The following is a 15,461-nucleotide window of genomic DNA, read 5'->3' as shown; positions in this document are numbered from 1 at the left end:
TTTTATGAAATATATGTTGTCTTATAAATATTAGATGTGAACATGAACTTAAAATGAATGTTCAAATCTGTTCTTTTTTAAGAGCTTATGTGTTTTAGTCTAAAATATACAGAGCGACTTTATTAATGATTCACCGGGGAAATTCGTCTGGTGAAAAAAAAGCTGCATTGGTCCATGTAAGATTTCGATGGGATTCGCCCAGCAATTTCTGTAAGATATTTGCTGGGTGAATCTTGTTAGTTTGAAGAAACAGGAACCATACCGCACTCCTTACCGGGATTCCCACTTTGATGGGGATAGGTGCTCGAAATGACTGCGGATGGCACCGCCACACATGAACAATAGAAACATGTCACCAGCACACCATAAGTTGAAAAAGCAAAATATTTTATTGCCAATAGCTGTATCTCATTGGCTAGTGCCGATGAGATACAGCTATTGGCAATAAAATATTTTGCTTTTTCAACTTATGGTGTGCTGGTGACTTTTCTATTGTTCTTGTTAGTTTGAATCTCACCAGGATGAATCTTGTTAGTACTTTTTAACTGTGGACGAATCTTTGTGGGAATGTTTCGTGTGAATCTTGTTAAAGGAGATAATTGTCAGGATCCGCTTCAGCTGCGGCGTCTCAGTATACTGCGAGCAGAAGCTCGCGGTATACCGCGAGCAGAAGCTTGCGGTATACTGAGCCTAGGGTGACGGGAGGACGCTAGTTTGTGTCCTCCCATTACCCTAAGGAGAACTATGGGGAAAAGCCTTAACCCCAGAGTTCTCCTTTAAATAAGAGCAATGTTCTTTTGCCAACATGCTGTCCATGGTGCTGAAACTAGGTTTATATTAGGGCTGTGGAAATTAACGATTAATCCTTCGATTAATCGTTAATTTTTTTGATCAATCAAAATAATTTTGATCGGAACTCCTTTCCGCCGGCTTCCGGGTCTTCCGGGAGTTCCTCGGACATCCGGTGACGTCACGGACATCAACGTCACCGGACTCCTCCCCTCTTCCCCTAGTGGCTGTGTCGGCTAACGAAGGGAAGGGGGGAGGTACGTCACCGGACTCCACCCCCCTTCCCCTAGTGGCTCTGTCGGCTAACGAAGGGAAGGGGGGAGGAGTCCGGTGACGTCGATGTCCTTGACGGCTAACGAAGGGAAGGGGGAGGAGTCACCGGACTCCTCCCCCCTTCCCTTCGTTAGCCGGCTTAGCCACTTCGGCAGCAGCCAACCCCTCGATCTAACACCACCGATTCAACCACAGCATCCAGCAACCACAGCAGTACCACAGCATCCAGCTCAACCTTTCAAACAGGTAAGGCATTACAAAAAAAAAAAGAGAAGGGCGCCCACCCTAGTGCAGATGGTTCTTTATGGTTTAAAAATAGCAAAATAGAGTGCAAAGGTATTCACAATGGTGGATCGATTAGAAGCATAAATGAGTAGTTCAAGGATACATCAGTTTACAAACTTCAATCAGCCTGTGTGCCAATATGGACGGTAAAACAGCAGAAAGGCATCATGGCACACTCACAAAACCAGCATGTAAAACAACTTGTCTCACCACTAAGGATAATGACAGAGGTTTGGATACATGTCTTCTGCAGAGGATGTGAAAGCCACACTGCCGCGCCAAGGCACCTCTTATAGTGCGGTCCTAACTCTAAACTATGAGTCTCCATCTTGGAGCACATGGGGCAGAAGATATCAAATTGGGTGCAGGTTTGTCAGGAGGACGCCCCACCTCCTTAAAAGGCACAGAAACACACAAGGGATCCCGCACATCCTATTGGCAGCTGAGAAACCCCATGCGTCGCTGCACGAAATCAGTCAAGCAAAACAAATGACAAACGCACTCAACAATTCGTTTGTTGTCGTTTGTTTTGCTTGACCGATTTTCACATGTTGAGCGTTTTACAGAGCGTAGGAACGCGCTGTAAAACGCCCAGGTGTGAACCAGGCCTTACCGCAGCTTCCTTTGCCATTTTTTTCTCAACATCTCCTTTAATCAGCGAATCGGAACAGTCTCCTATGAATGTTTTTTAATGCCTGTTAATAAAGCCATTGGATCACTTTCCATCAACCGAATTGTGAGCCCCCACAGCAAGTTTACTAGATATATTTATCACATGTGGGCCAGAAAATCTTAGTGTGTCACTTTCGACTTTGACATGTTCCACATGGTTTCACATCTCCGTGTTTGAGCTTAATAGAACAATTTCAAGATTTTTGCTTAGCCAAGCATTTTCTTCTTTTGCTTCTTTCTTTTTTTTCTTCCGGAGCGATAAAAAGAAAAACTATTTTGTAAGAAAGCTTTAACTCAGCATCTACACTAACTGTCCTAATACAGGCACTCAGACAGGAGGGGCGGCTGGATTTTTCTGTGCTTTTGGGTCAATATTTCATAAAATTTTACTCTGCAATTGGAGACTGGTTGCCACGGATCAAATATACTGCGGCGATTCTTCTTGGCATTGACTCCACGAGATGTTGAAAGGTGATGTGAGGAATCTGACACCATGCCTGATGAATAGCACTGTCCAGTTCTGTGAGATTTGATGGTCGTGGAACAAACTGCCTGATGGCTCTTTCAACTTTGTTTCACAAATGCTCAATTGGATTGAGATCTGGCGATTGTGGGGGCCACCTAAGCAAGGTAAAGTCTCACTCATGTTCTTGAAACCACTTCTGCAGAATACGAGCCCCGTGGCATGGCGCAGTGTCTTGTTGGAAGCCATCTCCGTGATCGGATGAACTTGATCAGCAACGATACTTTGGTATGTTGTGCTATTCAGACGTTATGCCACACGAATTTAAGGGCCCAAATCATGCCAGGAAAACATGCCTCAAACCATAACACTGCCCCCACCAGCTTGAAGGGATGTACTCATGCATGTGGGGTGCATGCTTTCATGCTGTTCCCGCCAAATTCTCACTCTGCCATCTGCATGATGCAACTGGAAACGTGATTCATCAGACCACATTACTTTTTTCCCAATGCTCAATCCTTGTGTTCCTGTGCAAATTGGAGACATTTTATCTTGTTAACTGCAGACAGCAAAGGTGGTCGAACAGGCCTTCGTCTTCCATATCCCATACGATGCAGTGTACGGCGAACGGTGCGTTCAGAGATCATTTGAGAGGATCCCTGATTAAGATCTGCAGTCATTTCATGCACTGTTGCCCTTCTGTTGTCTTGTACCAGTCTTGCCACTCTCCGTTCTGCCCTAACATTAACTAATCGCTGACGGTCACAATTCGCACGTTCAGACCCAGATTTTCGGCTGACAGTCCGGTCTTTAAACACTTTAACAACAGCTGCTCTTGAACATTTAACGAATTCTGCTGTTTTGCCGATACTCGCTCCATGGCTCCGAGTGCCAACAATCATCCCACATTCAAAGGCTGTTAAATCGCGTTGTTTCCCCGTATCTTCAGAAACAAAATCACTTCTACTGTCGTGGTAAACAACCTGCTGGAAAAAATAAGGTTTATGGGCAAAGTGCAAATTCACTTTAACCTAACCAAGACTAATGCCTTACTCTAAACCCCCATTCACACTTACGACCTCAAGAGTGGCGTTTGCTCACATTTGTCGGACATGGGCAGCCTATTCATTTCAATGGGTTGCTCTATATGAGACAAAAGGTGGCAATGAAGCTCATGTATCTTTTGGAGCTTTGAGCATCTTTGCACTCGTAAAACGTATGTCCTTCCTTGGCACGTTTGGGGTGCCATTAACAATGAATGTCACCACCAGCATGACTTGTGTGATTTTGCATGCGTTGACGTGCTACACAAGTGTGAATGGTGGCTTTACAATAATCTTTTCTCCAACTACAGGGCGAAAAATTAAAGCAGAGCACCAATTAAAGCATTTGCACCATGTGCAAATCGAATCGCAACTATAACATAACAACGGAAATCTGTCTAAAATAAAATGTGTTAGATGATCATTGACAGAAACAAAAAAAGAAAACAACAAAGCCGACTCGTCACCTTGAGCGAAATAGGTAATAAAAAAAAAAAATCCACTTCTAGGAGGTGAGATATTCTCGGCATTACACACCTGAAACAAAAGCATTCGGCAGAACAATGTAATGCATCAGCTCAAAAAAAGGACAATTAGATGTACACTGGATACCCACCTGCCAATCATCACACCACTTAACTCTCTCGAGCGGTTGCCAGTTTTGTACGACATTGCATCCATCGGTTGCTAAATGCAGTTCATTCAGGAAAGCACTTCATTAACATTCTATAAACTCCCCAACACAAATGTCTTTAAAAATAGTCAGAGAGACAACAGCCGCGCACAATCCTTTTATTGTTTCATAAAAACGACTTATCTGCTTGTTCTAGCTGAGAATGAGAGTTACGCTGTTATGCTAACATGAGAACGAACCGTTTGCTTGCCTATCGTCTGTGCCAATAAAAAAATTAGAAATATACAAGACGGCTTTATTGTGTGCATTTAATTACCAGAATAGGAGGTTTACAGGGGAGATCAGTAGACAAAAAAAAAAATGCAGATTTTTAAGTGATGAGAAGTTCAGACGGGGATGGAACCTAATTTTCTTTGCAACAGATTCCTCAATCTACGCTAAACTGTGTGGATGGAGGAATCTCCCACTGGGCCAAGCTTCAGTATCTTGATAGTCGGCCCCGCTGGCTCTCAATACCTGAACAATGCCGGCATCCAATCAGATTGTTCAGGTGTTTTGAGAGCCAGTGGGGCCGACTAGCAAGATACTGAAGCTTGGCCCAGTGGGAGATTCCTTCATGCACACAGTTTATGATGATAGATGGGGGAATCTGTTGCACTTTTTCCATCTGACCATAGAACATCTGGTGTATGGCCAGCTTATGGGCCACAGGTAGGCAGGTGTGCATGCACGCTTGGTAATGTTGTTAGCATCAAACTGCCTATAGTGTAGTGCGACATGGACAGACTGCCAAGTGGTCATCAGCTAGTTCCGAATACCTGCAACCAAACCTGTTGTTCTAATTTCCCGTGTTCAACCCAAAATGCCCCTTTGACCTACTTGTGGATGTTGTCAACCCATTGTGACCCTGGCCTGTATATTGGACTCTGCACCTTGGTGTTTGACACTTTAACATGTGTATGAACAAAGACAGAGCTGCATTCATTTCGGTCTGCCTGCAATTTAGCGTTAAAACAATAAATCCAAAACGAAGGACTCCCAGAGCACTATGGGCTGGGTATAGGAATAGCACAGCAGAGCTTCCTGCTTTACAGCTCCACTTGTCCAATTGAAACCTCCGAAATCAACCATCTAATGCTGGCGGAGTCACTGCTCCGACCAGGGACTGTATAATCAGGTTCCTTTTAGTACAGCCGGCAAGTACTTGAAGGGAACAGTTGTAACAGGTTCCTTTTAAACAACTGAGCTTCATAAGAAAAAAAGTAGGCGGGACAAGCAGTGTGGAAAGTTATAAACATTAATAACAAACAGCAAAATTTCTTTAAAAATATTGATTTAATGAGATGAAATGACCTCATTACACTCCGCAAATACAGTACCTCATCAGGCCCTTAATAAAAAGGATTACAGAGTAAGCACAAACAATATCTTGCAGCATTCACTTTCAGACGCAGCCGTTTGGCGACCACTTAATGGCTAACTGCCCCTTTGCTTTGAACGCGTTCATGGTTACATTTGAAGCAGAATTCCGGGCAGGTCGTAGAAAATTCAATGCTAGTTTATCTAGGACATGAGTAGGTGACCAGACACTCCAGATCTGGTGAAACTACCAGTCCCATAAGGCATTGCAAGACTTGGATATCCTCAGGTATGACTCCCAAATGATGGGATTTGTGGTTTCACCACAGCTGGAGTGCCAAGGTTGCCTACCTCTGCTCTAGGAGATGATTCAACAGAAGGTTCACCTTACTCCATGATCCCACAGCACCCAACTGTCTGATCTTCTTCTCTGCAGTGCCAGACTGTGGGCGGACACTTCTAGGTCATCATGTGCAATGCAGGACCAGCAGCCATTACCGATCCTGCACTGTACATGATGGCGCCAACCAAAGGGATGGTAACAAGACAAGAGCAGCAAGAAAAAAAAAAGTGACTCTGGGGACCGTTTGTCACTATAGGAATTGGTAATAATTCACATTCTCAAACAATTCATCCCCACACAGCTACCTCCTCATGTATCACTGGCCCCTCCCATTTAGATTGTAAGCCCTCAGGGGCAGGGCCCTCCTTACCATCATCCCCACACAGCTACCTCCTCGTGTATCACTGACCCCTCATGGGCAGGGCCCGCCTTACCATCTTGTCTTGAATTGCTGCGCAAACTGTTGGCGCTATATAAATCCTGTATAAAAATAATAAGTAAAACTTCAGGACTGTGAAGCCGAGTAGGTAATACTTTGAAACTGATTTATAAATATGTAGCTGGGCGAATGCCATTTGCACGGCACTACTGCCACTAGATGGAGCCGAGGAGAATAGGAATGTCCAATGTTTTTTGGTACCATATAGCGCATAGGAATTTCCTATGCACCTCGGCTGCATTGTGCGGATGGCATTCGCCCAGCTACACGCTGGGCATAAGATTTATTAATCTTTCTGACAGATCATACCTTTAAAAATGAACAATATATCCGTCATCTGCTGGAGGGAGGGTGGCAAATTACATTTAAGAACTTTTCAGAGCTAGGGTTTTCAGTGATTCCGGTCACTTTGACCTAATAGCACACATGTAAAAGCAGCGTGGATACACCTCCCTTTCTGGCGGTCCTTGTATTGAAAAGCCACTGCTTCTCTGCTCCCAATACCGGCTCCCCCGCTAGCTTGCATGTCAGTAAACAATGCACAATTGGCGGGAGTGGACCCATAGGGTCCAGCAAATATTCAACCCTTTGGGTGCCACACTTGGAATGGTGAACTGCCGGATTTTTCGTGGACCGCGGGTGGAAGGCTATTAAAAGACTGGTAACAAATGTTGCTATTTCAGAAAGGTAACAAAATATTAAAATTCCTGTACTAGAAAAAATAAAAGATAATTGTAAAGGCAACTTAATGCATATTTACATCAGAGCGGAAGAATGTTCCCATCTTCAAAAACATTTCCTTTTTTTTTTTTTTCCTTCCAAGGTAAAAGACGCATTTTTTTTCCTTTCTTTCTTTTAGCTGATAAATATTCAATGTTCGAAAAGAGACGCATTTACAACATGTGAATAATTGAGCTTATAATTGATGCAGTAACATTCAGTAGATGTGACAGGACAAGACGCAGAGTTAATAGGAGGGATCTGTCCTTTCTAAATATAAAAACATTATGTTTATTGGCCCATCAGCAAGATACAAAAGGTGACTTGCTCTATCTGCCAGTGCTAAAAGCTTAAAGTGGACCAGTCTAATGTGAAAATATATTCATTTTAAGCAGTATATATACTCTCGGCTATATAAGTTATTTCCCATAAACTGCTGTTTCTGAGAAAAGTTTTTTTTTTATAGAAGGAAATTGTTTCTAGGCTGAGAATGAGGTCTACAGAGTCCAGTTTAAGGTGATCCTCCTACATACCTCTGTGATAGTTTACATTTCATTCTACCCTTCCTAGTCTAGTTTAGCAAAGCTTCCTTGTGCACTCTGTCCCCTACCAGGGGTCACTCCAACAGTCTTACTGGCATGGATAAAGAAAGGGTACTACAAAGGCCAAAATACGTCCTAAATTATATGGTTAACACTATTTGTAAACATCTGACCATCGCACCAACACTACATGGCCAAAAGTACTGTGCTGTACTGTTGATGCTACAGCATAGAATGACATTGTGGACAACTGTGCCCTTCCTACCTTGTGATAACAGTTTGGTGAAGACCCTTTTCCCTTCCACCATGATTGTCCCCTGCGTACAAAGCCAGCTCCATAAAAGACATGGTTTGAGGAGTTTGTAGTGCAGGACCTTTGGTGGCTTGCACAGAGCCCTGACTTCCAACCCTACTAAACACCTTTGGGGTGGATTAGACCAGACTGTGAGCCAGGTCTTCTTGGCCAACATCAATACCTGACCTGACACATGTTCTTTTGGCTAAATGGGCAGAGATACCCAGAATCAGGAGGAAAGCCAATCAAGAAGAATGAAGCATGTTATAGCAGTAAAAGGAGGGCACCAACTCCATATGAATGCCCATGGTTTTGGAAGGGGATGTCCAAGAAGCTCATATAGATGTGATCGTCAGCTGTCCACCTTTGACCTTATAGTTTACGTGAAGGCAATTGGCGGTGTCAGACAAGTGATCACTAACCGACCACTTATTGTCTCCTTCTGAGGTGCTCCCTTGTTGGCAGGACCAACAAGCCAATTGCTTCCTCACTAGTGAAGTACTGGGGAGATATATTGCTGGCAAAAAAAGTTGAATTGTCCATCTTACATCACCCTAAGGCTCTAGGTTACATCACCTCAGTAAATGAATTCCACAATTCCCCTACCAGCTGAAATCACGTGATGAAGAGTACTGGACTTTCAGATCCAGCACTGAAGCAGCACTGGCTCCCGGGTAGCAAAGTATTTCCGCTATTTTATGAAGTTCTTATATAATCCGTGCCAGTGAGACTGTAATATAGCTTTGCTGGAGGAATAAGGAGGAAAGAAAGATATAAAACCGAAGGAGGAATGTCCTAAATGCATGCTGTAGGCCAGTTTTCTGTTTCTATGGAAACAACACTGATAAGACATTTCCGGAAGATATATTATTAATTACCTCATAATCCAGAACACTGCCGAAGGTCAGTTATTTACAAGTCTTCCCTTTCTTGTAGGGTCCATAAGTGGCACTTTGGTCTTCCTGAATGTGCATCTTGTATAGACACCTGTGCGAGGTCTGCACCTGGCTCTGCAACCAGCCACACAGAAAGGTCCTGCATCACTTAACGTCTATAGAGCAGGACCCAATGCAAACTTCCCTACGCACGGCTCTACTAGAGGGCGGCTCTTTGCTGAACAATATCAACATCTGACAGAAACACACATTTCAGTCAAGGAATATATTTATACTGTACAGTTTGACCTCCAGCAACATCAATATCATTTTTTTGCGTTTCTGATAAAAAAAAAAAAAAAAAGTATAAAAACAGACTAAAAATGCTAAAACAAAGGACGACATGGCATCTTAAAGGATCCTTGCTGCATTTTTTTTTTACATTGAAGTCAACCATTTTGAGGGCCGAAGCAGTTCTCAGGAGAGTGCACTGGGAATTTAGGAATTTATAGCAATGCCATGACTCCATAAATCAGCCAATGCCCCCCGACCCATGACTTCAAACCCTCAAAATGGGTAACGGAACCAGTTTTGAAGGCACCAGGAACCTGAAGGTCTTCCAAAATCTTCATTTTTTTCCCTTATTACAAAAGTTATAATCAAACAACCCCCCCCCCACTCCCCCCATATAAACCGAGTAAATAAAATTCTTTTGAACTGTACAATGGATTCCATTCAAGCTTTCGGGATTAGAGTCCGTCTCTTGAAACAGAGCCGAGTTCAGTCTTGTGGTTTGATGAAGCCTTTCTTGGCTTTACTGCTTTTGATATTACAATTTTCGTCTTCCTCTACCATGGCTTTGCGGTCTCTCTTCTTCGTAAATTTCTGTTTGATAGTCCCCACCAACGATTCATATCTGCAGAGAAATATTAGAAGATTAGCTTCGTCAAGGGCTTAATGGGAAATCCTCAACCTACAGCCCGACCCTGTCACAAAACAACGGAGCAACCTCTTCTTAAATGGAGAGCTGGTGGAAGCACAATGAGAGATAATGGGAGCCAAAGTGGTTGTTTGGTGAGCTCATCAACGTGTAGCAAATCACATTCCACTTGTGCCAAGGCTTCATTTGGGCTAGTTCACACCAGCACCAGTGTGTTCCAGCCCGATTCGTTGCCGAAATACACTGGATCGCATCCTGGCCGTCTCACTGCGTTCTGGGGCAGGAGGCGGCGTGGCAGTGCATTGAAGTCAATGGCACCACAACTCTGCCCCCCCACTTCGGCACGCGTGGCAAATCAAGGCCTCAAATCAAGAAAAAAAATGCTATATCTTTTCTGACCGCTGCAGACCGGAACGCAGGCATTGATTTGCCACTGCTTCTTACTTCCCGTGAGCCAAAGCGGCCAAGGATACACACCCCTAGGGGCATGCCATGGTGCAGCCTATAGCTTATGGTATGCTATTGCATCACAAAGCGACTGTTTCAGCAGCAGGCAGTGCTGCCAATCCAGAAAGCAGTGGGCAGGACTAGTTGTGGTCAGGTGCTGATTTTGACAAGCTACAGGCTTGTGATCAGCACTGACAATGTAGACGGCAGAGCCCCCTGCAACACTTTACATCCCACTGTAGTGCAGGCAGGCACAACCTACATGAAGGCACCAAGGCCGCGCAGTAAATTAAAGCGGACCTTGCAATAAAAAGGACATATAAAAAGAAAAAAACAAAAAGATAGGGCTTATACTTAACCCGCCCCCGCGGTGTCCTAGGCAAGGATGACATTAAAGTCCTCTTGCTGACATCCAGGGGAATACACAGCAGCTGAAATATTGCTAAAAGCCCCCTTTACAATAGACTGGAGTGTCTCCTCGCACAATTTTGCCTCCTCTGCATTCCCTACTCCTGGAAGGGCGGTGGTGATGTCACAGCCAGCGTTGCGGAATACAGGGGTAAGACCAACATTATTCTAACTTATTTGGAAGATACATTTACTAATAGTAGGTGACTTGTAAAGGGGGAGGGGGCCCGGGATATTGGAGCATACCATGCATTTGGCTGCAAGCTTTGCTTTAGAGTGACATTAACCAGTTGCCGTCCGCCCGTTGTAAAAAAACAGACGGACGGCACTGTAGCATTGGCGGGTTGCCGTCTCCGACGGCATTTTTTTTTCTGCTCGCGGTCGCGCACGGGCAGAATAGACCCGACCAATGCAAACACCCGTTGCCGGGTGTTTCACATATAGACGATCGGCGGCTCTATAGCCTGCCGATCGTCTATATGTGCTCGTTTTTTGCCCCCCCCTCCTGACCCCTCACCTTCAATCCCGGGATCCGCTGCTCCATCTGCGGCCCGGGGTCGTGGAGGGCGTTAGGAAGAGGATTTAGGGCCATCAATCACTGATAACACTAAACTGATGAGCGGTAAAAGCTTTCAAAGCGTCGTCTATGGCCAATTTTGGGTATTATCGTTTTTTGAGGTTTCGCGCACGCAATTTTAAACTCCTCTGTCCTTGCTGGCACTTCCTGTCCCACGGTGTCTGCATGCGGGTGCACGCTGTCCATATACTTACCTTGTGTCTCTCCTCGTCTCCCGGTCGAAAATCTGAACATGCGACCGCTTTGCGGCCGCCCAAGCATTTTCAGACGGGAGCCTGCGGCGAAGACAGGGGTAAGTTTAAACCGCTATTAAAGCGTTTCTGTTTTACATATATCTACTGCTTGCTAGCAGTAGATATATGAAAAAAAAACCGGAGGGTTTGATAACTCTTTAAGGAGCAGTGCAGCAGGTCTCACCCTGTCACAGGAAGCTGCACAAAGTGGACTTCACTAGCAGGATCAGCAGGTATTTGTGGGACTTTGCAGGGGGACTAAGAGAAAACTGTAAGTGCAGATACACCGATAATGAGGTGCTGCATCACAGTGTGTAACAGGCCATAGTTCTACCTTTAGATCTATATGGTCAATATGGTTAAAAAGCCACAACTACTGGTCCACACCAGGGAAGTACCGCATTCCACATAAACCAATATTTCTAGAAGCAGAAGTGGAATGAATTGCCTAGAAAGAAGGTGAAACGTGTTAACCGGTTGAATTTAGTAACCGGAAAAGCTCCTCGATTTACAAATCATAGCCGGCTTTTTCATTAGACTCAAGTATTGCTTTGAATAAACATCCCAGTAGTTATAAATGGCTACAACTGTCTTGCAGATGAGTTTCCTTCACCAGATTTACAAACACTACTCTATCACAGTACTCCCATGTGGCAGCTTTCTTCCCGTCATGGCGTTCTCGGGATGGAATCCCTGTGATCTATAGTGAACATTGCTGAATATGATAATTAGGTGGCATATGGCTGCCCCCTCCCGCTGCTCACACTACGGCCTTGGAAGTATTCCTGGGAAGATTGATTGCAGCGTTAATGGATTCTGCAGAGTATGTATATATATTAATGATAAGTCCCTTCTAATTTCCTGACCAGCAAGTGGGAAGATAAATCTCACCTGCGAGCCATTTCTTCATCTGACACATCTACATCCATTTTCCCCTCGTCAAGGTCCTCTTCCGTGGCCCTGGAGTTCATCTGCACCATCAGTTTCTGTAAATGAAGGAAATGCGTCATTAGCATTAGTCAACAGTCCTTAATGAACCGTACTATATATGCGTGGGTTTTATATATATTACATACATACATGTTTTTCTATTAGTGTGTGTGTAAAGTATGCTTTTTTTTTATATATGTCATATACTGCATATTAGGGATGCACAGACACCGTTATTTGGTACTCGCCGATACCGAATACTGATAACGGAAGTCCATTAAGTAAGTTGTAATGACTCGCCGCCCGGCTTCCCAATTAGCCAGAAAGCCATCTCCATGCTAGCTCATCAGCAGGTGATGAGGCAGCATGGAGCCGGCTTTCTGGCCAATCAGGAAGCCAGGTAAATAATAAGCCACCTAGCTTCCTGATTGGTGGGGAAGCTGGTCAATCAGGATCGGGAAGCCAGCTCCATGCTCCTTGGTGACGAGGGAGTATGGAGCTGGCTTCCCGGCCATTCAGGAAGCCAGGGGGCAGGTAACGACTCGCCGCCTGACTTCCTGATACTGGAAGTTCCAGTATCGGGATAGGCAATAGGAGCCTCGTACTCGCCCAAATACTCGGTATCGGCACGGATACCGATACTAGTGTCAGTGTATACCTACTGCATGTGAAATCACATTTACCACTTGCAGCCAGCAGGAGGAGAGTTCTGGTCATGAGCTCTCTGGGGGTCATTCTACAGCTGCTGTGATAATAATTGAGCAGGGGAAATCAGATTACAAAGACTGCTGAATGGAGGATGGACCCACCCAGTCCCTCTGTTCTGGAAGACGAGAACCATTTTAAATTGAAAGTGTCGTTATGCCTATTTAAGGTAATGTAAAAGTCTTGTTTCATTCACACAGACTAGAAAGAAAAATCGGAAGGCTGGGTGGGAGGAGATATCCCCTCCTAAAATGGACCTAATAGGTGCACAAGTGTCTATATGACTGAAGTGGGGTCTGTAAGGGTCACTAATAAAGAGAGGACTAATGTATATTTATCTACTTCATTGCTTACCTCAATCTCTGGGTTAAAGCCTTTAAAGGACATTCGACCAAACAGGAAATCTTCACAGGGAAGGAAGCTTCTTTCTTCAATTATATAATTCCTAAAAAATAAAAAAAAGGAAGGGGATAAACGATTAAGCATACATACTATTTATTGGGCAAGCTGCAACCCTATAGGTGCCAGCATGCCCTGACCATAACTCGGGGCACTCGATTATCCAAATTACTAAAACATGCATGATCACAAACGTGCGGACTCCCCAATGGCCACTAGTTGTGATGGGCAACGTCACAGGACAAAACGGAGGGGCTGAGTCAGAGCACAAACATGCAAGCTCCTGCTGCATTATTTGGTATAGTCCTGAGTTTTGGAGGAGCAAACATGGCGCTCTGTACTAGGGATGCACCGATACTTGTACTCGCCCAAATGCTCAGATACTTTCCACGATAACGGAACTTTCGGTCAGAGGAACATTTCCTCTGACCAGCAGTGCCATAGGTGAACATGGAGCCAGCTTCCTGTGCGATCAGGAATCTGGGCAGCGAGTAACTAACCCGCCTCCCGGCTTCATGATTGGCCGGAAAGACAACTTCCCAGCCAATCAGCATCGAGCTGGCTTCCCAGCCAATCAGGAACATTACCTGCTGCTCGGCTTCCTGACTGGCCGGGAAGCCAGCTCGATGCCGATCATGCTTGGTCGGGAACCCGGCTTCACAGCCAATCAAGCTGGCCAAACATGGAGCCAGCTTCTCGGGCAGATTGTCGGGAAAGCTGGATCCATGCCAGCGGAAGCACCGGTATCGGTACTCAGTATCGACGAGTAGCGAAAGCAAAATATCGCTCTACTCAATACCGAAAAACCAGCATCAGTGCTTCCCTACCTTGTACATAAACGCACCTAAAAGGTGCCTTCTACATCCCACAGGTAAATTTTCTCTTAACGGTCTTGAAGTAACAGATAAGTAACAAGTAATGAAAGAGCTGAAATACTTCTTAGAGAAAACCTTGGGCCATTGCGCATGTAATGATATTTAGCCATGTGTTTTTCTGTAATACACCTCTCAGGGGCAGACTTAGTTTGAAGTATGCAGTGATTAGTTGGATTACTATGACAATAGAAGTGTTGAGCTCTAACATGGCTGGAGTGGAAGAAAGGGTAAGGGTGACAGACTGGAACCACCAATGGCAGTATTTCAATGCCAATGGCTTCCTTTTAAAGGGTCAGTCTCTATGGGCATCAGGCATTTAACAAGACTTCTGGGTGAGATGGTAGCCTCCTATCAATCATGTCCTGACTGACCGCAAAGACAGGGTGGCTTGTGAAGGGCTGGAGAGCAGGATTAGAAAGAAAGTGGGAGAGTGAAGGCATCTGAAGAAAGGGATGGAAGGTGTGGAGAGATAGAGGACCAGGAGAAAAAGGGACCATGTGATATAAAAAGAGGGCCAAGAGTAGGGCAAGTGAGACTGGGTAGGAAAGAGAAGTACTTGATGACCGAAACAAAAGCCATGTAGAGGAGGGATTTGGTGAAAGGACAGCAAAAGGTCAAAGAAAGGATTTGGTCAATGCCATTATGACAACAAGCCAGGAATTAACAGGACATCACAGCACAGTAGCCAGGACCAGGGAGTACAAGGTCCAAAATTTAGGAACAGACGACGACTCAAGAACACCGGATTACTGCCAAGAACTAGTGCACTCCCGCTATGGATGGATGAAAAGTTGAAGCCTCGAGCAGGCCGGCTCTACTCCCATTTCACGACTCAAACTATTATTATTATTATACAGGATTTCTATAGCGTCAACAGTTTGCGCAGTGCTTTACAATATACGGAAGACATTACAATCACAATACAATTCAAGACAAGACGGTAAGGAGGGCCCTGCTACAATGCTGTCTGGACTGTTAGGAAGAATTACAGCCAACTACGCACAGCGGTTCTAAAATAAACTTTAGCAATTGCTGTATGAATATATACAGATTAAATAGAAGCCTCTTCTCCCCCCTTTAGTATGTGCCTGAAGGTCATCCTGTTGTAAGATCTCCTACAATAGAAGATGACATTACAACGTATTGTTCAGCGACAGATCCGAATCTTCCGAGAGCTGCCAGAAATATATTCATAGGATTTGCCTCCCCCCCCCC

The 15,461-nt window shown here is 44.7% G+C and overlaps 2 protein-coding genes across 2 annotated transcripts in view; one reads left to right on the top strand and one right to left on the bottom strand.

Moving 5' to 3' along the window:
• The window catches only part of LOC108786559 (arylamine N-acetyltransferase, pineal gland isozyme NAT-10-like), a 31,691-nt gene extending 16,755 nt beyond the window's left edge, over positions 1 to 14,936 (top strand). The window contains exons 3-4 of the mRNA XM_018555877.1: positions 7,999 to 8,006; positions 14,924 to 14,936. The gene's annotated coding sequence lies outside the window, so the exon portion shown is untranslated. The remainder of the gene's footprint in view (positions 1 to 7,998; positions 8,007 to 14,923) is intronic.
• The window catches only part of MPHOSPH6 (M-phase phosphoprotein 6), a 26,500-nt gene continuing 20,476 nt past the window's right edge, over positions 9,438 to 15,461 (bottom strand). Inside the window, exons 3-5 of the mRNA XM_018555878.1 lie at positions 13,327 to 13,417; positions 12,229 to 12,323; positions 9,438 to 9,648 (exon numbers count right to left, since the gene is read on the bottom strand). Coding sequence (XP_018411380.1) covers positions 9,513 to 9,648; positions 12,229 to 12,323; positions 13,327 to 13,417 — 322 coding nt within the window. The 3' untranslated portion in view covers positions 9,438 to 9,512. The remainder of the gene's footprint in view (positions 9,649 to 12,228; positions 12,324 to 13,326; positions 13,418 to 15,461) is intronic.

The sequence above is a fragment of the Nanorana parkeri genome, unplaced genomic scaffold (assembly GCF_000935625.1).
Source record: "Nanorana parkeri isolate BGI_ZX_2015 unplaced genomic scaffold, ASM93562v1 scaffold216, whole genome shotgun sequence".
NCBI classification, from domain to species: domain Eukaryota; kingdom Metazoa; phylum Chordata; class Amphibia; order Anura; family Dicroglossidae; genus Nanorana; species Nanorana parkeri.
This window is presented reverse-complemented; position numbering and strand designations above follow the sequence as displayed.